Source organism: Pezoporus wallicus, unplaced genomic scaffold (genome assembly GCF_028554395.1).
Source record: "Pezoporus wallicus isolate ANWC-B61680 ecotype Strahan unplaced genomic scaffold, APGP_CSIRO_Pwel_v1 contig_5767, whole genome shotgun sequence".
Lineage (NCBI taxonomy): Eukaryota > Metazoa > Chordata > Aves > Psittaciformes > Psittacidae > Pezoporus > Pezoporus wallicus.
The window spans coordinates 3,945,566-3,968,173 of NW_026640599.1; the positions used below are offsets into that span (position 1 = coordinate 3,945,566).

The 22,608-nt window shown below is 38.7% G+C and overlaps 1 protein-coding gene across 3 annotated transcripts in view; it reads right to left on the minus strand.

Annotated features, from left to right (window-relative positions):
- ARHGAP6 (Rho GTPase activating protein 6) overlaps positions 1–22,608 on the minus strand; it is a 327,191-nt gene that overhangs the window by 35,666 nt on the left and 268,917 nt on the right. For all 3 annotated transcript variants that reach the window (XM_057419576.1, XM_057419577.1, XM_057419578.1), the window contains exon 3: positions 5,556–5,627. In XM_057419576.1, coding sequence (XP_057275559.1) covers positions 5,556–5,627 — 72 coding nt within the window. The remainder of the gene's footprint in view (positions 1–5,555; positions 5,628–22,608) is intronic.

A 22,608-nucleotide genomic window follows, 5' to 3' on the forward strand; every position in this document is an offset into this window, starting at 1 on the left:
CATTTTAGTTGACTTTAGTACAAAATATGACAGCGTTGCTTAAAAAACCCCTTTTGTATGTGTAGAGAGCATGAGAAACATTTCAAAGTTTTTTACAAAGCACAGTGGGGTGCTGGAAAGGCTTGGGAAAAAAAGGAAAAAAAAAAGGGCAGCACATTTCTGATAAACTGTAATTAAAAAAAACCAACTTCATCCATTGAGCTTTCCCTTTAGGCTGCGCCAAGGCATACTGACATCATGATAGGCTGAATTACTAAAGAACAAATGAAAACATTGAAAAATACCTCTAAATTTACTGAGCATGGCTGGGAAGTAAACACAGAGGATGTTTTCCAGAATTCTGAACTAAAGAATGATCAAACACCTACTGTGGGACCTCCATATACCAGAGAGTATCTGGAAAGACCACAGAGGAAGGCTTTTTCTCAGGAACTCCAGCATACACAGCAGCTCTGCTAAGGCCTCACAGATGAACCTGTCAAGTATTTACATTCCACATAGAAACATCAGCAAAATGGATGCGTCTCAGTTGCTGAACAAATCACGTAACAAGTGATTATTATTTCTGAGCATGTCTCTTAGCTCACTTGTAGGTTTTACTGGAACCAAGGCAAAATGGAGCTGGTTTACTGACAAAAAGTTCTAGGACATATCCTTTCTGGGAGGTGCCTCTCTCAGGAATGCCTGTGTGTACTTTCCAAGTAGGCATGCTTACGCTGACTCCCGTATCACTGGCAGAAGACAGACAAAAGTCTACTCTTCTGCTGACATCAAAATTAGAAGTGGATTTGTAAGGAAACAGTACCCAGCTGCCAGCATGCAGAGCATCCTGAGAATTTCTTATTCCAAGCAGCACAGACGTTTTACTGCTCCTCTGGCCTGAGTACTGTTTCTCAGCAGCTAAAGCAAATGTTTAGAGACATATGTAGACAGCAAGATTGAGCATCATGATGGCCATTAATAACAAAGAGGCTGAGTAGAAAAAAGCAAAGACACTGAATGATGTAAGCTGAAAATACTACTTAAATATCTGGGTGCAGCGTTTGCTCTCCTGTTTTGTCTGTTTACATCCAGCAAGTTTTGCTATATCATGCTCTGGTGAGTCACTCAGTGATGTAAAATTGAAAAACACACTTAGTTTAGAATTTTTCCCCTTTTAATGAGATGACAACAGATGTACTTGTTAAAAAGGGCAAAATAAAAATATGAATCTCATTTAAAGTGCATTCAGTTCTACTTTGGTGCCTTTGCTGGTCTTCAAAAGAATAACAGTTTGTGGAAACTCTCAACAGATAGGTCCATTGACTGATCCATCTAAATAAGATGTCATGTTACAAGAGTAAGAACTCCAGGGATTAGAGTGAGTCCTAAATGAAGAGATTAAATCTCCAAACAGCCCTAGAAGAAATGAATACCATATCCTTTTGGTTATGCTTTTTAAGTGCAGCCACCTGGTGGGGTGCGATGAAGTACAGTCTTGGGCACAAATTGCAGCAAGGTGGTACCTCTCCAGAGAGAGTAACTCCAGAAGTCTACACCCTAAGGCAGTTCAGTGCATGTCAGTGCTAAAGGAGAAGGTTTCTCAGGCAAGACCAAGGAAGCAAGTACTCCCTGCTCTTTCTCAAGAACTGCTCATGCCTCGTGCATCCTGAAGCAAGGCCTCCATCGTACTTCCCTCATGATCAGCACAGTGGCCTTTGTCCCAACTCTTTGGCTTCCTGTGCCAGGCACATTTCAGTGATCTCTGGCTGCAAACCACATACAGAATCACACACTGCTGCGTGATCATCAGGATTAATCTTTAGGAGCCTAGCTATTGAAAAACAACTTTTCAGGTAGGACGCACTCCAGACGAGACCTAACATGGGCCCCTCAGTTGTTACTTGCCCTACTATGTAAGGTCTCCCAGTCAAAATGTTTGGAATAAATTACATACTTTTCAAACGGCAACTGTGCTTACAAAAGTGATGCTGAAGGGGTAGAAATGCTGTTTGACTTAAGGAAAGCCATCTGTATAAAGCGGTGTGAAACTGGCTTCCCTACTTCCCCTCTGGTGTCCTGCAGCCTGGTCTCACTATCTCCTTCTCATCTAGACTGGCTACCAGAAAAAAACACCCCTAAACCACCCCCCACAGAACCCCTAAACAACAACAACAAAAAAAACAAACCAAAAAACCCCAACCAAAAAGAACCCAAACCAAACAAACCCCACAAAAAAAACCCACCAAAAAATCAGAAAAATCAACTGAAAAAAATACCCCAAACCGCAAAAGAAACAGAAGGAAGACATTCCTTTTGGGCATGAGAACTATGGACCTGCCCAGGGGGGTAAATAAATCCTCCCAGCTTTTTGTGTGAGTGCACACACATTCAGTGTGGAGTCTTTATTTTGGACTGATTGCCCAGAAACAGAAGATACTCTTTATAAAACAAATGGTAGAAAGGCCTGTTAAAAAACCACCATGTAATGGACCAGGATGATATTTCCAGCTCGCTGTGACACGCACTCACCAAGCGGAGGTCAGACACTGACTCTGGGTGACATGAAGAGTACTGCTCAGAAAAAGTGGTGGGCTTGGCCATGACATGAGCATGGCAGGCTCACCCTTATGGATACCTGCAGAACGAGGCCTTACATTTTACCTTCCAGATCCAGCTCGTCACCTGAAAGCTTAGCAACTTTCCCTTCTAACTCCTAAGGCTAGAAGAGATGCTGGTGCTGCTACTTTCTATAGGAGAACAGCTGCCTTTCACCAACTGTGCCAGGCTAATGTCCCACATGGCACAACGCAGCACCTTGTCTGGTTGCTCATCCCCCCTACCATCATGGATCAAGAGTCTGCTCAGCACGTATCTGTGGGGCAGATGATCTTTAATAACTCAGAAGGGCAAAGAAGTGTACACCAGAAAAAAAACATGGACAGAAACCCTGAGAAGCCAGGGGCCATATGCTGCTGCTATCTGGGTTATTTTTGCCTATTGTGTTTGCTGTTGGAAACAAATAAGAGCTGGCATGGGTTTCATTTCACTCTGCTGACACAACATGGTGGGAACCTGATTCCTTCCAATTTCCTGGTGCTCTGTAAACTTGCCGACAAACCTGATGCACATGTCAATGCAGACATCCTGAAGAGAGAAATAGATTCTGCTGTTTGAGTAGTGCTGGGTTACCTTCCCCTCAAGAGTTAGTCCTATAACATTTTATACATGGAAAGTATATGTAAGCCATCTTTATAAATGAGAATAAGACAATGGAAGAGGAGAGAAGGAGGATAAAAGCAAATGGGTAGATGTTTGAAAGGCCTGAAGTGAGAAGAAGTTAAAAAAATAAAGAAAACAAAAAAGGAATTAAAATTAAGAGAATCAGCACAGTGATTTTTAAAAATGCTTGGGTATAGTTAACCAGAAGATATGAGCAATGACAGAAAACAGGAAGTAGATAAATATATAGAGGGATGAGTAATTATAAAATTGATGACCTTTGCTGTGGACAACTATTGAGCCCTAAATGGGAAAGTGCCCTCAGAAAACCCACTGTAATAAAAACAGAAAGTACATCCCCAAAGATACTAACTAAATGAAGTATATGTGCTATCATACAAGGTAGACACACAAAAAAAGTCTCTGAACAGGAATGTAGTAGCAGAAAATAATATTATCTGTAAGTACTCAACCAGTGCAGTTGTGCAATTATCAGAAACAGAGGTCAGCTGAAATAAAATGAGGCTACAAGGAATTCACTAAACAATACAAGGCAATGTTAGAAAATTTATTGTTTGAAACATCTTTGGCAACTGAGATTTTAGAGAAATAAAGCACAACTCCAGGTTAAGCATCTGCATCACTAAAGTAAACTATCACTTCTCAAAGCACCAAAGAGGCATTTTAAGAGTTCTGGAAGTGCAATTCCAAAGATCCACCAGGTTTGGGTGACACAGCAAAATTTGGTCTTTGGTGAATTATCAAATCAGTTCATTATTCCTAAAAGAACTGCTACTGCAATGAAAAAAGTGAGAACAAAAGGACAAAATGTATTTAAACTCTCGAAAGAGTTTCTAAATAGAAATTTTCAAAGGATATTATCAAAGTTGTACCACCCAAGGGGGTAGATAAAAAGATAAAAACCCTCAGAGCATCAAAAAATTGTGAGAGAGAACATTTTAAAAACAAAAAGCAAGAAGTGATACAGAAGAGAAACCCACAGACGGCCATGAAAATCAGTATCTAGCAAATGCAATGAAAAGCGGGGAAGGTTTTACACAGAACTATGCTGCTTTGCACTTTTAACTGTGCGGAAGACTATGGGGGGAGAAAAAAACCCACAACAAAAACAAGGAGAAAACTAAGCAACATAATGACTGATTCATTACGTTGCTGCCAAATGCAATGCATTTACAGGAGCAGTACAAGATAGAGTTTTCCCAAAGGTAGAAATGCTGTAAGATCAGTAAACCTCTTCCTAAAAGATTCCTTCTGCTTGTGGGCTCAGTCGTACATCGTGTAATTCTCATAACAAATGAAAGATTTGATACAAGCAATGCAACATGGGAGGCCACTGGATTTATCCAAACAAATATGTCAGGGGACTTACAGCTTTAGAAAGGTTAATGCAAATATTTTCCATAGCCATTTTTAAATCAAGAAAATAATAATCCCATGTATGAAGTCACCAAACAAAAATTAAAAGGAAAACATTTTCTTCCTGACAAATATCTAAAGTAACTTTCAAATGGGCATGTTCATTTTTTCAATGGAATTTCAAAGTCCCATCCTGCCAAACTTGATTACAAGTACTAACATCAGAACAACCAAATCAATTCTCTTGTTATAAATTTGTATGTTTGCGGGTGTGTGCTTGTGAAACTGTGTTTTACTAACACTTTTCAGAACTTCTTTTCCAGGATGGAACACAAAGTTAGATGCACAATTACTTACATGCAGAAAACCACAATTTCAGCAGCACTTTCCAGGTCTCAACATCTAGACTTAGTTTAAATGGCTGCAAATTACAGGCCAAATCCAGTGGATTAGGACCCAGCCCATAAAGCTGATTAGTGTCTAAAAAAAAGAGTACAACCATACCTGTAAATTCACGTTACATGGAGTCTTCTTAAAACCCAACTGATCAGTAGCACTGAAGCATTTATATATTTTAAACATGGGCTATATACTTAAGGTTAAAAAAAGAAATGCAAACCAACTGACTTGCTTGATTAGAGCTGATTTTGTGTGCTTTGCAAACTGAACAAGGAGAGTGCAAATTCTGGTAAACAACCAGATCCCACATTATGCACTGGGGAGAAAGAACAATGAAGAAGAGATGCCGTCCTTTAACTTCTCCTTTTCTCCCAGGAAATAACCTCTCAGTTGAAAAGATCTGGGTTATATTAATGACAGAGACAATAAAACATGTTTTTCAACTTTGAAATAAATACCTAGGCAGTACATCAGCTCAGTAACATTTTCCTTTCCAGAAAGTACATATTTAAGACTAGCGAAATCTCATATGCAAAATTAAATACTCAAGCAGTAAATATGTACTCATTTTATTTTACCTTTGTCTCTGTTCTTCTCCTTTCCTAATGAGTCCAGTTTCTTTCTTAATGATTTCTTCCTCTTTTGTCCATCTGCAAGAGGGGGAAATAGCAGAAAAGAAAAGGGAAGTAAGTGAAGAGAAAGAATGCTGAACAAACTGCTGTACAAGCTGTAGGAACACAGAATGAGATGCACATGGCACTTGGAGTCAGGAAGGGTGTGGGGTACATTTCACAAAGGCTAGGGACTCTCAGAAGTGCTTCAGCACAAAGGAGTGTGCGCTGTTTACCCAAATGCCAAGGTTGTACCGGGGAACCAAAACGTAACCCTCTGTCTGCTGCTGGGCACATCTACACATGTGTGGTCACACAGCCCATGTGGCAGAATGGAAAGCTGATTTTGAAGGCTTAACAGTGGAGGTTTGTTGCTGGATGCTCTTGATTACAAGTACCATAAAAGGTACTGTTTAGCCCTCATCCATGGTCACAAGGGCATGGTTCAGGTGTGGAGCTGAAGGTATTGTTTGGAGAAAGAGGATTACAAACCTCCAGGATAAATTCTGCATATCAGTCACACCAGTTGGGTGATAGCTGATCAACTTCACATGACCCATCTGATCTGAACTCACACTGGGAGCTTGTTGTTTGGTACAGCATGTCTAGATTGGTTTAGATGGATTAGAGTCTCAGAGAAGTTATTGTTCTGACACCCTATATTTAATCCAAGTGTTCACTGAGGTATTAGGGACCAAAGATTTTAAACAACACATACGCAGGTCCATTCTTGAAACAATTATGTCAAAAGGTTGGCTATCATTATTTCCTCCAGCAGCATCTTTAATAATGACAAGTCAACAAAACTGCATTTTATTTATTAGGTCTCAACAAACCCCACGGATTAAGGCATGGGCCTGCTTTAACTTGTACCTTTTGAAATTTTTAAATTCCAAAGCAGTAGATAGGGTCTAACATAGAGACTAATGCTAACAGTAACACAGGCACCACTCTAGCTAAAGGTTAATGAACATGTACCTTTGCCTTACTAGTTTTGTAATATGGCAAAAACTCAGAAACAAAGACATCATATTTATATTCCACTTTTCAAGTGAGAAGGTCACCAAATGCTCTGTCTCAACATGTTTTTGTAGTTAGGTAAGCAGTGTCTTATGTGGTCTTTTAATGTGGGGAACATACCACAAAGGAGTGAAGTGGATCTTCACCGATTAACACCTACCTTTGTAACTGCAGGTAACAAGAGAACAAGCTGTTTCCCCAAAGTTTTCCCTCATCTCCGATTGAAAGCCCAGAATATTACTCAACAGACAGCTGGAAAAAATCTGACTTTTTCATAACCAGTTAATATCCTTTAATTTTTAAATTAACATTTCTTTCTACCTTATGTAAATGTGGTTTGACCAACTCCACTCCCATACTTGTGCCCTGTACTTATTTAGAGTGTATCTACTCACAGCACTCACTTAGCTATAACACTCACTTTCTGTCTTTTGAAGTAGATTGTCATTTTCTGGTTATGTTAATTCCCCTTTTTTCCATACCTGCCCCAGTGAGAATTCACCTCTCTGAAGTAAGGCTGACTAGAACAACTATGGTATTCTTTATGAGAGTTCAGCAATATAATGGTGGTAATTCAGTGCCTGATACGGCCTGTGACTAGATTTGCCTTTTTTGTAGCTATATGACAAGTTTATAACTCAAAGACATACTTTGGTTGATTAATATGCCCAGGCTTTTCACACCTTCTGACATTTCCATTTGATAAGATTGAGTTTATCACAGAAATGCTTTCACCTTTGGGCAATATGAATAGTTGGTAGCCTGCTTACATACACCTGAAAGTACTGTTTGTTTTTATAGGATTCCCTACTACCATTGTGTTCTGACTTTACATATTCATATTTATATAATTTCTATATTATTTTTCTATATTATATAGATTTTTTATATTTTATAGATATTTCATATATCATAATTTCTAAATTATTATTAATTAAATACTGCTTCATAGTAGCCTTTTGATAAATGACTCGCATTCCTTGGGAGTCTTAAAGCCTTTTAAATAAATATAAATGGATCTCCGAAGATCCATTTATCGCTACTTTGACATTTCACTGAAGTCTATCAAGATGTAAAAATGAGAACCAAAGTCAAAATTGGATGGAAAATACAGTGGTTTGCTATTATTACCTAGGCAACACCAACTTCTGGAGTGTTTGAGTGCTGCATATTCAAACTAAACAGAAATACTGGAAAAATGAAGGCTATTCAATGCTGAACATAGGAAAAAATGGCATTCATATCCACATGGAAAATAAGTTAACAACTCCTAGGGACAAACTATCAATGCTTTCTCATGAACCTGTGATTCTGTGCACTCCAACAATGAAGTAATTCCTTAGTAAATTACAGACTGAGACAACACTTCTGTGTTTGGCTCTGCAAACCTTGAATTTTGGATACAAGCGATATTCAGGTCCAAAGGAATATAAGAAGCAGGAAACAGCAAAGAAAGAAATCAAAGAGTGAAAGAAGAGAGAGACCTTGGGCAAACGGGTACAGTTCCACTGAAGGCAGTGGAGCTATGACCATTTACACTCAAAGTTTACCCCACTGGAAAGACAAAGAGAACTGCATATGAAAATAAGATTGAGAGAAATCTCAGTGAAAAGCTAAAGCTTAGGGGATCTGCCAAGAAGTCTGAGGTCAGTTCCAGTTCTCCTCACCTCCAACAAAAGATGTGATTAATTACAGTCTATGTTCTGTAAAAATAAATGTTTTGAAATAACTGTTGATTCAGGTTATATCAGGCATGAACACTGCTGAAATATTCATAACGTGCCTAAAGACTTATGCAACCCCAGCAATGTAAAATCTTAAATTCTTATGAGCACAATTCATAATAATAATGCTAAATACTATCTGCAGTGAGTTTTGAGACTATAATTAATATTCAGAGCACTCTTGTAAAACAGGCAAAACATTATCAGCTAAAATAGGATTGTATCAGGTCAAAGTGCTATTAAATATGGACTGCTACTTTAATTTGCAGTTCTGAAATGTTTAAACCACAAAGTCATAAATGCTGTTGAGCTTTTACCCAGCCTTTTGTGTATATAATTATCACTTAATGTCTTCTTTCTATAGATTAACAATTCACTGCTCCTCCAACAGTTCCACTCAAGAATATTAGCAAGACAACAGACATACTGAAAAGACAACTGTCAAAGTGAAGGAAGCTACCTATTTTTCTGAAGATCAGCCACCCAGGCAGCTGTGCAGATGAGGGGTTTTTTTCTGTTTTGGTGTTTTGTTTTTTTTGGGGGTTGTTTTTGTTTGTTTGTTGGTGTGGGTCTTTTTTTATTTGCTTGTTTTTTGCCTTTTTATTTGATTGTTTTTTTGTTGTGTTTTCAGTGTGTTTCTTTTTTTTGGGGGGGGGGGGAGGGGGGGGGGGATTTTTTTTTTTCCCAGAAACAAACTTGGTTTGTACAAGACTTATTAATTTATATGTCTGCTGCATTTTTCACTGCAATGCATACATCACTCTCTGGGCATCTATATATTAAGACTAGCATGATGAATATTTAAAAGCCCAAGAGCCTAGAATCAAACTCCTGAGTGCATATTAAATTGCTACATGACCTGTTTTTCCAAAGTCATGAGCACTTCCAGGTTCAGTTAATGCCAAAAACACTTTTCTATTTGAAAAATTAGGTCATCTTTTTATGACTCTGTCAGTGAACCACAGCCTACACAATACAAGAGTATTTGCACTGATATACTGACTTTGGACAAGAATTGAGGAGCTTTACTTCTGAGGGTCTAATTTTTGAAATTTTGGGATAAAGTTGAAATTCAGCCGCAGTGTCATCAGTAACACCATTTAATTACCAGTTACAATCTGAAATCCCAGATTTTATATAGCCCATTTCACAGCCTAAATTTCACTTTAAGTGAGACCATGGTTCTACAAACCAAAAAAGATAATAAGAAGTAATTTTCATGCTGAGGATATGTAAACTTCAGCTTTAAATTAAAAAAAAAGGAAAGAAAGAGAACTTTGTAATTTTTTTTGACATTGCTCCCTTGCTTTGCACAAGACCAGTTAGCAACACCAGGTATGACTTGAAGAGAGAGAGTGCAGGCTAATCCTGCTACTATTATTTACTTCCTGCATTCCTGTACTCAATTTTACACTTATGGAAATCAATAAGTCTATTTGGTACGTACAGGTGTTTCTGAGCATAAGCAAAAGTATCACAAAGTAGGTATAAGGTATTTTTTCAATTTTCATGGCTTACCTGGAGTTAATATTCAGGAACTCCTGGCCACCAGTTTCATATTATGTCACATAATAGTCACCATATTGTGAAGCCCTAATCCAATGTTTTTCATAATTAATATTATATGCAGTAAAAGTTATAACAGTACCTGAGCTTTCTAAGCCTGTTTTATGACACTATTATTATAGTATTAGGCTTCAAATCACAGACAGTACCCTGCCAATAAGGTCGAAGTGAGCCTGTAACAAAAATAGGATTTTTCAGCACTTTCTTTCCTTGTGATTATCTATAAGAATGGCTGATCCTTTTATGTTACTTACATGAAAGGACACGTTTTTGCTAATCAAAAATATAATTCATAAATTTATACAGATATTTTAAGCCAATTTAATTCAGTGGGATTTTGGAAAAAGAGATCTTTTGTTGCTTACCAGGTTTCTGAGTAAAAAGAACTCCCCTCCCCATCTATTAGCAACTTCCTTTGCTTATGAGAATGGAGTTTATTATCCATTGGAAAAAAAATAAAAATGTCATGTTCTACAATTACGGGTTATTTTCACACTGTATAAAGAGAGTAGTTATGCAAGAGGTGAATCTAATATGTATAGCTCATTTAGCAAAACAGAAATGGATGAAAAAGTTGACACTGTGAGATTTCTGAAGTACTTTTTCATAGTAGATATATTCATGGCCTTTTTCCTTTAATAGCATTAATAATGGATCTAATTGCATTTCAAGGAAAAAAAAAAAAAGTATTTTCTAAAACGTAATCCATTCAGTCTCAAAAATCACTGCCCGTGGCACCATAAGGCATCAAGCTGGGCTCCTCTTAAGAACTTGTCAGTTCACTTCACTCATTGAGAACAACCTGAGAGCTGAATGCCAAGCAACAGTCTTTCTTGCCTGTGCAAGTAATATTGCAAGTAATACTGCAGGTAATAGAGACTCTTCAATCAGAAAACATTGCTAAATTCTGTTGACAGATCACAGCAAAGACAAGACTGTGCTTCATTCATTTACAGTAGTGCAGCATTTGTGGTTGAAGTCGCTTCTTTGGGTCACTATACAAAGCAAATTTGCTTCTGAATGCACATTTGAAGCTACTCTCCCAAGGAGGGTTCTGGTTTTACTTAGCCATTTCTGTGACTATAAATGTCCATCTTGGAATATTTATTTAGATTAACTTGTTGAAATGTCCTGTCCTCATACAGTAACTTCCAAAACACTGCCAGCTGCAGCACAGATGGAGAGTGAACAATTTCAACCAGAGAACCAGGAGCTATGGATTTTGGCAAAGAAAGCAATATGCAAACAGAATGGCTGAGCCTCGGACATTTTGACCAAACAGTCATAGAATACTAGGTTGGCAACCCTTTTAAGGGCAACAGTGAGAAAATGGGTGAGGTGTGGGGAAAGCTGACGGCACAGGAAATTGTTCTCTGCAATGCAGCGTATACAATCATAGAATGGTTACGTCTGGAAGAGACCTTAAAGATCACTTAGTTCCAACCCCCCTGCTATAGGCAGGCACACTTTCCACTAGACCAGGTTCCTCAAAGCTCCATCCACTCTGCCCTTGATATACTCGCCACTCGATAACACTACTTGAGGAAACTCACAACCATCAGACCAAAGAGTGCTTTTCATAGAATCATGGAATGTTTTGGGTTGGAAAGGACCTTAAGATCATCTAGTTTCAACTCCCCTGCCATGGGCAGGGACGCCTCATTCTAGACCATAGAGTCGAGAGTGAGGGATGCCTCACCCTAGAACATGTCACCCAATGCTCTGTCTAACCTGGCCTTGAACACTGCCAGGGATAGAGCATTTGCCACTTCCTTGGGCAGCCTGTTCCAGTACCTCACTACCCCCACAGTAAAGAACTTTCCATACTCTTTTTCCTCATCCCTCTTTGATAACCTGGGATTAGTGCATCTTCTTCAGATATAGGCTTCCACCCCTCTGGGCTAAGCCATTACTGATTGTTAAAATGAAGGATGGAGGGATTACAAAATCCAAATGTGCAGGTTTAAGTGGTGCAGCTGCTGGAAGTTTAAATCCTGCATTACACGCTAACTCTTTACTGTACAACAGTAAGAATTCAGTCATGCTGGTATATCAATTAAATTATTTATCTAGGAAGTATTCATAAGTTGCTGTGGGCCTTGTCCAGAAGGCAAAACTGTTGGAAACCTCACTTGCTTCAAAATACCTGAGTTTTATTATCAAATAACGTTTTACAATAATCTTTTGTAATTCTGATACGATACATAGTTTGCTTGCCAGGTATTAATAGATTTTCGATGATGCACATCAATTCTGAAAGCAGAGGTGATATACCAATTTATACCAGCTGAGCACATTACCAGCAATCTGTCCTGTCTTTTAAGGAAACACATCTAAAAAGTGTAGTTATTCTACACTTATTCTCAAGGTCTATTTCTATCAGAGTCATGTCCCACCTTGCCGAACAAAAAATGTTATGTGCTGCAAAGCAGCAGGATAGAGACTATAGCTGTAAGAAGATAGGTACAAACCCTTCTTCACAAAAAAAAAAAAAAAAGCAAGCTTACTTTAGACAATGCTCTAATTCAGATATCAAATATTACTCAATTCCTGTGGATAGAGGAATCATAAGAAAATGCATTTCAGCTCCACCTGCCTGTATGTTCCTGAGTGTATACAAGGTTTTAAAGAGTCTCCAAGTACATAAGTTAAAAGAAAATAACTCCTTTGGTGTTTTCAAATACCCTCTTCCATGAGTCTTCGTCGAGAGGGATTTGAGTTAACCAGTAGGCAAGTGCAGTGGAACACAGTTGAAGGGTGAGAACCAAATGTTGGTAAACAGGGTATATAGGATTCAGGCTCTGGAGCAAGGTCAGGTCTGCAGAAGCCACAGCCAGAGAGAGGGGGCCGTCAGCACAGACGACCCTGCAAGAGCAGTTGGGAAGGAGCTGCTTTCTAGTCCTGCTCCAGGCCAATGCACTCCCTCTTCTACTTAAGGCAAGAAGAAACCCTCATCAGACATACTTCCCTAATGCACTTTTGAAAGGAGCAATACACGTAAGATAACAGAAATAAATCTGATTTGCAACTGAAATTTTTGAAAGACGTACACCAGAAGAATACAGATGTTGAAGTAGAACATGGAAATTAAAAGGCTGCTAAGTCAGTATTATTAATAAAGGTTCAAAACCTTTGCACATGAAATACAGTTATTGGTATTTATTCTTTGGCTTTGAATCGTAATAAAGCACAAAATCTTAAGTCACTATAGAATCACCACATCTTACGTGGATTATTTGCAAAGCACAGGTCATCCTGGTTTACTCTTCAGCAACAAAAGTCTGGTACTGCATCAAGTACTAAAGACAGTTATGGCAGAGTACAATCAAAATACGTCTGTTACACTAGTGTTCTCATACAGATTTAGAAAACAAGCAAAAAGAATCAAATATACCTATGCTGCAAAACATAGTGCTTCAGAACCTCTGTATATGCATTTTGCTTCCTAACACTGGTTCGCTCAGGCCTTTCTGAGCTTTTCAATGTGGCAAATGGTCATGAGTAACATTTCAAAATGGATGCTGAGATTTCCACATGGCACACTAATACAGACAAAATAGTGAATGTATTTATATGTACTTACAGTCAACTATTTCAAGGGTACTATTAAAGAAATTACATTAGCTAGGATTTTTCTTTATGTCTCAGAAGTAATTTCTAAGCTCAATGAGACTTCACACGAAATGAATGCATGCAGTAGTCTCTGTACCTGGATTTATAACAGCAGTACCCTAAACTCATAAGAGTCAGCATCTAAATAATCAACTGCAATAACAATGAAGACCTCTGGTCATGATGCCATCTTCAATAAGCATATCTCATGACATTTGTATACAGAAATGTGAATCATAATATTTTTCTATTTATCTTTGGAGTTTCAGCAATATCTCTTCATTGTGATACCTACTAAAACCTGCCCAATGAGCTCCACAGCAAATCATTCCTTCAACATCCATCCTTGTCCCCACTCCCTTCCTCTGTCTTCACAAAACACACCTACACAAAAGGTTGATTCTTGGCAGTTTCATGAATCTTTCTTTTAAAGGTGTTGCATTGTACACCGGTTTTTCCATGTTCACATTAACAGTGCCATTGATTTCACTAAGAAGCCTTGCATTTTCTTCTTCTATTTTATATTCATATAGCACCGAAAAAAATTCATTGTGCTTCTCAATCAAAGCTCCTAGCTATTCATCAAAACCCAAGTAATTATTAAAAAGACAAACTTTGTTTGTAGTGAGTTCTGAGTAAGTAAAAACACCTGCTTTTAAAACTATTAGCTTGTCTCTGATAGGATATGCTCAATAAAGTATTCCTGATGTAAACAGACATGTAAAACCTGTTATGAGATACAAGAAAATCCCAGAAATCAATTTGCTGGGCATTAACCTATTCTAAAAAAGTCTCAGCAAAATTTAAAAAGGAACACATCATTAACTTTCTTTAGATAATAAATTATTTCCCCTTTTTTACCATTACAAAAATTACATTCTTGCAAGCTTTATGTATTTCCATTTTGTTCGTGTCTCAATGTTGAGAAAAAATCAAATTTAAAAAAAAAAGATCAAAAGAAATTTCTGCAATTTTTCTTACTATGAGGAAAAAAAAATAATTATATTGTTGGCTTGCTTATCTTCCTGCCTGGAAAAGCTCCTGTCACCTTCTCTTTGACAAACTCCTGTATAGCAGAGCGCAAGGCTGCGTGTTCTTCCAACCTCTACCCTGCAGCATCTGGGACTTCTCCTAGCTTAAAACATTTAGTCAATTGTGGGTTTCGGTTTTGTTTTTATTTTCCCAGGAGGAAAAAAATTGTCAGAAAAATCCATATTTCCATGGAAAATTTGAATTGGAGGGGTGCAGGGGAAGCTGCCATCTAACAATCGGCAAGATATATAGTTTTCACCTCTGACCAAGTCTGATACAACAAGCCTGATACAGTATATCCAAGATTTACTACTGTAGTGTAAAGGAACAGAATTTAGCTCACAGTCTTGTTTGTCTTTAATGTAATTTTCATGAACACTGCAATATTGAAAGAAAATCCATGGACTCACGGGATCATGTTAGAGACAGCATTTATATGAGAAAAGAACTGGCAGAGGTTGACATTAAGAGGGGTGATAATAAGCCTTTTCACTTAAAAGATATACTGATGCCAACTCAAAAGCATTCAGTCTGTAATCCCATAGCTCCACAAAGCATAGTCTACAGTTTACTTAGATGCTTTCTGTTACAACAGCCTGTGAAGTATATAACATAGTCAGTGATTAAAAACAATGAGCAGTTTGGAACTCCCACAAAAATGCAAGTTCAGATAAAAATCATAGTCACCCTCAGTGTTAAGGAAAACGGGCAATGAAATACAATGATGAGTAATGCAAGCAAAAAACACATCCAAAAACCTGTTCTCTGCCAAAATAGGCAACAAGCAGAGAACGCATAATTCTGAATTCCCATTTTTATTCAAAGCTTAACTGGAATATATTGGTGGCAAAGTGCACCAATGAACAATAAAAATTCAGAAAGCCCAACTATGCATTTTTCTCCCATTTCAGAGATGGGGTTGTCTTAGCACTCAGTCTGGACACACTTGTCCAGCCCTACTCCTTCAAATTCACCTTACTAAAGTAAATCGTACAGGAGAGTAATGCTCACTTCATGTAAACAGATGCACAGCATCACACACCTGGTAGAACTGGCTACATAACTTGCATGCAAGATGTACAACAGCACATGTTCAAACAGCATAAGCAGTATCTTCCCTTTCATGACTGGGACTACATTTAGGTTTCTAAACCCAACCTTAGATTATATTCATTACAACTAATTGAACAAATTGAGAAAAAGACTTGGCAGTAAAATGAAGGATTACCTTCTCTCTCCCCAGATGTCCCAGTAAGTCTAAAAAAAAAATCCCCCAGAAACTGGAACACTTGCTGTAATTACTGAAACTACTGTGTATGACCTCGTTGCTGTTAACAATAAGAAACTGTGTGGATATACACTCTTGTCACAGGTGGCATCAACAGAGTAAACAGACTTCTTAGTAAAGGCAGTTAATCTCTTTTATTACACCTTGTACCCTTGCTAAAATAGCTGGGTAATGTGTATTGTCAGTTCTGGTAAGTAAGGACAAATTCTGTCTCAGTTTAGGATTTTCACTCCAAATACTTGAGAAACATTAAAATAAACCAAAAGGCACAGAGTAAATGTATGCAACACTTGTACAAAGGCAAAAATATACTTCTGTACATAGTACATGTTAAAACCAAAACACTACATCAACGTAACTTTACAATTGTGACCCAAGCCAACAAAAGTGAGATAATTCAGCAGAGATGAATGCCCTGGCTTTACCCCAACCTACTGCACATACTGCAGTCTGTTGCATCTGATCTGTTAACAGTCCAAGGCCAACACATAACCTCAATATTCAATCTTATCTACATCAGTCTTGTATTTTGAAGATGAGACTGGAACAAAAATATTTCACCACATCAATTTGAAAATAGGGGACTGAGCTCTTTTGTTAATAGTCTTCCTATGCAAACTGAAGTTTCATAGTATCCCTGTAATACTTTACTGAAAGATGGTTAGTACTGGGACTCATTATTATTAATTATAAGAAAAGAATGACATATGAAAAATAAAAAGATACTTCTGGGGTTCTTGCCCAGTAGAACTTATAAACTGAGTGAGCCCAGGCCTTTGAAATCTGACCTAGTGCACACACAAAACACCCCGTGTTAACTTTCTACAGCTGAAATTCTGAAATAATTTAGGAGGTTAGAACCAAATGTTTAATAAGGAAAACAGTGAGATTTGGGGAAGGGTTAGACCTAAAACAAAAGCAATACCTAAAATACCTAAAACCTAGACAATATATTCCCCTTGCTTACTCAAATTCTACTGCATCCACACTAAATTAATTTTTCTGAACTTTAATAGGTAGAAGAATTCAGCATAAACTTTCATTTCTTTCCCTTTTTAGGGAATATAAGGGAACAACTTTTTCTAGGTAGTTTTCCTCTACCTCAATGCTTTATAACTGACTAGTCCTACAATTGCCTTCAGCACAAGAACCCATTCTGATTTCTGGTCCTTCAAGTCCTTTCAATATCTTCACCTTCCCCATCTCCAAAAGTCACTTTGAATGTGTCATCCACTTAAGGATGAACATTAGGATATCAAGAGGGTTCATCAATTCTGCAATCTTAAGCTAAAGATCTGCTGATGCTAGCTTAAGCTGATAGATATGCTAAACTAAGATTAAACACAGCTATAAAATGATCTACTCTTTCAGCCCATATTCTTATTATAAGATTCAGAGGACATTTAAATCTGCAAATCAGTGGGGCAGGGTGCAGCTCTCTAAAACTCCAAGTGGTTAACCCATCCACACACATGCTGGGTCTCGCTCACTGTTTCCTTGCCCCTGATTTGTGCCGAGAATAAGCTCTGGTGGCCAAAACCACTGCACAGTTGTGTACATCAAAACAGAGCCTTGACTCATAGCTGGAGCTATAATGTATGAGTGCAATAAAAACACAGATACTTGTCCTAGTTGTAACTGCTGCAGTGACAACCTTTCAGCAGAAAAAGCAATCGTGCTTCTCCTTTTATTTTTTATCATCATCAGCCCATGAAAGGTACTTCTTTCCAGCAGGTAATTTCAAACACGCAGCTGCAATATTTAGCTGCAGCTGTAAAACAGTAGTCTCCAGGCTGATAAATATTGAAAGGCTTCACAACTTTTGTTTGATGTTTTTATGAATAATTATAGGCTGTCCTAAGCTTGCCAAAACAAATCAAAACAAAGCTAACACAAGCAGATATGTGCTCTGTGTGCCTTTTCTCTCTCTTCAGTGTCTGTAACCAATTTTGAGTCCAAGTTGTACTGTGTGGGTAATGGCAGTGAACATGCCTTTATAATACCTTGCTAATTTAGCCTGTTATCTCTCAGATGCACCATTGTCATTGTGCAATTAAAAAGGCGGGGAGAGAAAAAGGGACCACTTTGGTCTGTGTGCTCTCAGTTGCTATGCTTCAACCACTGCACAAACACTGTGTGACAAAGACTGGTACCTACCAGGATGATTACCCACCTACTGGTTTCTTCTTCCTACAGAAGCTGAGACTGTGAGGCAGGCAGCCTGTGCTCCTGAAGTGGGAGGCAGCATATGAATCAGTAACAAATTATGACCTACCCACAAAAGGCAAAATAAATAATTACAAGTGGCAATATGCAGCATCATTTTTATAATGCAGACATAAAGCCTTAGAATAGGTTATAGCAGTTTTGTGTAAAAGAAGAAAATCTTATCTGCTTCTTCCCCATCATCTATTAAGATCCCTTTCTTCCCCACTGAACCAATGTCTTCACTCCTTCTTCCAAAGGAGTTCCTACTGATGCCCTCTCCCAGGCCTAGCAGATAGGGTTGGACAAGAATAAGTGGAATGTTTTCTTATAAAAGCCATTTTGGGCAGTGCTGTGGTAGCAAGCACTATTTTGATATCTCTGCTTTATATAAGTAAAAGCAGTATTAAACAGATATAAGTAGCAATACAGCTGTTTTCTGGCACTTCTCTAGAAATCCCCCCAGGTTTGTCTAACTTTTTAAAGAAATTCAACAGAAGAATATCATATACACTTTTGAGTAGTCAACAGCACTTACTAAATTGTTTTCCCAGACCTGAATTCAGGCATCAGTGCTTCTCCTTTATCAAGAACCTCATCTGTATTTGGCTATGAAGAGGCAAGAGGAAGGAGGATGGAAACCCCCTGGGGGAAATTCCTAGCCCACAAGACTTCTACGTGCTCAGTCTTCTGCTGTCCACAGCCCTTCCTCAGAGCTTTGGAGATTACACATGGTGTGATAACAGCACATGAGTTTTCTATTTTGCTGCAAAGACACATACCCGTTTCTTTCGTATCCCAGGACTATGCAGGCAGCTGGATTGTTATTGCAGTAATAATGCAATTTACCTAATCATACCAAGATGCTTACTGTGCAGAAACCTTACCTGTGTGACTACAGCATAGGACAGTATTACCAGTGAGAAATACAACTGACCAACTTCTGGAACTCTAAGAGATTTATTCATGTGAAAACATCAACCATTTTCCATTATTCTTTGTTGACACTATGAAGAAAACATGTCTTACTTATGCTGTCATAAGGGACAAAGTGATGACAAATAACAAAATCCATAAAACACAAAACATCATTGACACATGATTTGAACAAGGCTATTTCTTTACACAGAGGAAGATCAGAAGTCAAAGACTTGCTGTCAGGAAGATCAGAAGCAAAGATGCCATTGCTATCTGAGTTACTAGAAATATTGGCCCACATTTCTGCTTGTCATTGTACAGGTAAACAAATGTATGCTCCTATACTTCTGCACTACTGAGATCAACAGAAGTTCCTCAGAAGTGCAGTAGCTATCATGAACATCAACACTGGGAGAGGTCAAAACGCAGATGAAAAGTCAGGATTTCTTCCAACCAATAGCAATAACAAAGATAGCTGGACTTGGCTGACAGTGGATATCACACCACTGTCAGGACAGCAGAGAGGTCGCTTTCACAGAGGTGAGGAAGAGCTGGCTCTGTGGCACATGGTAGCCCCAGGACACACAGCACTGTAGGGAACTGGGCCTGAAAAATGCACAGATCCTACCTGTTCCTCCTGCACCCACATCCCTGCATTGTCCTTCCCTTCCAACAAATGAGTTTTCAAAGAAGAAATTAGTACATGAGAAATCCAGGCCAAATGTATAAAGTTTGGCCCTTATTTTCATTGAGGCACCCTACCATTTAGCATGAGCCACTGCTTACAAGTCTTCGTCCAGTTTACAGTCTTAAGAGCTCAATCATAGGCTAAACCAATTTCGAATAATACTTTCAAGGTCAAAGCCTTTTGTAATAACTCTGCTACAGTATGCCTACTTGTCTGAATGCTGGTGGTGCCTACATATTTTTCCCTCTTCTCTGATAGATAATTCCTTAATTTTCACAACACAGGCTTAGCGAAGTGGTACAGGACCATGAAGGAGGAGAGTTATAACCATGATGTGTTTAGGAAACTGATGTGACAAAACCTCATCTGATGCCTCCTCTGCTCAAGAGATACCCGGAGCCTATGAACAGAAGAAAAGTAAGTCCTCTTCTGCTCCAATCTGTTTCACCTGAAAAAGCTACCTGACTTACCTTATTTTGCAAAGACATGAGCAAAAGGTTCATCTTTCTCGCTAGTTACATGCAAGGTCACACAAAATTAGAAAGTCATCAAAACAAAAGCACACCTAAGGTGAATTTCACCATAGGGTTTTTTTCCTATTACAAGAAGAAGGCTGATTTCCCTGAAATGAGAAAACCAGTCTATTCTAAACAGCAGCTGTAAAGAGCTGTCACCAGAATTGTACTGTTGTGCCATTCAGAATGTCAGACAGCAAAATCAAAGCCTTCCACAAAATAACTGCATTGGCAGAGAAACTGTGTAATGCTCTGCTTGGAAATGATAGCCTCTTGCAACTTAACGTATTAACCCAGAGAGAGCATAAACAATTCTTGGTCTAGTTGTTGGTGGCAGATGGGAGAGTAACATGTGAGCTGAAAAAATATGTTGATTACAGAATCTGAAAGACAGGTATGAGATAAAAAAACCAAGAGAACAAGAAACAAACTTGAATTAACTCTGTCATATCTAAAAAGAGTAACTCTTGATCAATTTGCATTCCTTCTAATTGTCTACTGCAGTGCAATTGTAGGATATCTTAAATAACATGCTGGTTAAATTCCTGTGGGAGGTGGTCCCCTCTCTGTGACCACAAGACATTTAACTAACAAATGTCAGTAATGCACTTCATTAAAGCTAATGACTACAGTATAGTGGAGAAGAGGGATTACATATGGGGAACTACATTCTATGCATTCCTCTACAAATGTGGGAATAGCCAGCTCTGTCCTAAAGTACTAACCGACTGCACTTGCTGAGACAAAGGGGGCTTCTAAGCATGGGAGGACTGAAGCATTTATGAAGAGACAACCAATAATGGCATGATTGTGATTGTAAAGATAAGGGAGATGCTTCTGTACTCTAACTTAACTTCCAGCAAGCACGTTTGCACACTTATTACACAATTAATTTTTACTTTCCACAATATCTACGCCAGTAAACGTAATTACTCAAATGCCTGTAGGAAGCAAATGCCCAGCAGGCATGAGCATGTTCTAATGTCATTCTCTTGCAAGTTTTGAAAAACTGTCAAAAGAGCCACAAAGAATCCCGAAGAGTTTTCTGTATTTTCTAATACAGGGATTATCCCACTGACTTCTGCTCCTCAATATTTTCATGTGGCACTCTCTGAAGTAGAAGGGAGTGAAGAGCACACCTCAAGATAGACAGAGGTCCAGAGTGACCTTGACAAGCTCAAGAAGTGGGCCCGAGTGAACCTCATGAGGTTCAATAAGGCCAAGGGCAAGGTCCTGAAACTCAGTTGGGCAGACTGACAGACAAAAAGCTGAACATGAACCAGCAGTGTGACTTCACAGCCCAGAAAGCACATCGTATGCTGAGCTGCATCAAAAGGAGCGTGGCCAGCGGGTCGAAGGAGGTGATCTTGCCCCTCTACTCCACTCTCATGAGACCCCCACCTGGAGTACTGCGTTCAGCTCTGGGGTCCCCAGTACAAGCCAGACATGGACCTTTTGAAACAGGTCCACAGGAAGGCCATGAATATAAGAGGGCTGGAACTCCTCTGATCAGGAAAGGCTGAGAGAGTTGCTGTTGATCAGCCTGAAGAAGAAAAGGTTCCAGGAGGGCCTCATTGTGGCCTTTCAGTACTTAAAGAAGGCTTATAAAAAAAGATGGGAAAAGACTTTTTAAGCAGGGCCTGTTGCAAGAGGATGAGAGGTAATGGTTTTAAACTAAAAGAGAGGAGATTTAAACTAGGAAGAAATCTTTTACAATAAGGATGGTGAAACACTGGAACAGATTGCTCAGAGAAGCTGTGAATGCCCCATCCCTGGAAATATCTGAGGTCAGGTTGGATGGGGCTCTGAGCAACCTGATTCAGTTGAAGATGGTGCTGCTCATTGCAGGGGGATTGGACTAGATGACTTTTAAAGGTCCCTCCCAACCCAAATTATTCTATGATTCTATATGCATATACTCTATTGTCTGGTATGGTATTACCTCCATGTAGGTATATGCATCTGCTACTGGAACAGCCAGTAAGCAGTTCAGACTGCCAGAAAATATTGCAGTGCCCTTAGTGATCCAGTTCCTTCCATGAATGTCCTGTAAAATTATTTTCATTTTGATGAAACATTTTTTGAGGGAGTAGGGGAGCTGTGGTGGGGCTTGAAGACGTTGATCGTATCCATCTCACAACAAACTGATAGATTGCTGTAAATGGCAAGTTTGATTTCACTGGTTTTGGTAGGAGTTTTCTGGAGATCATAAAAAGCTGCTGAATGTGCAAGCTGATGTCTTTCACATTTGCTCTCTTCCACACAACTATTTTCTCAGACTGGATAACTTTTTCTGTTTAACTTTGATTAAAAAAAACTGTTCAGGTGGAATCACTGTGTATGTGGTACCACACGGTACCTCTGCTCATAGCCAAAGGTAAGAAGTCAGTGGTCCCTTGTTATTCCTTAAATAAGTATACAACTGGAAAGAAACAACAGGAAACACAGATTT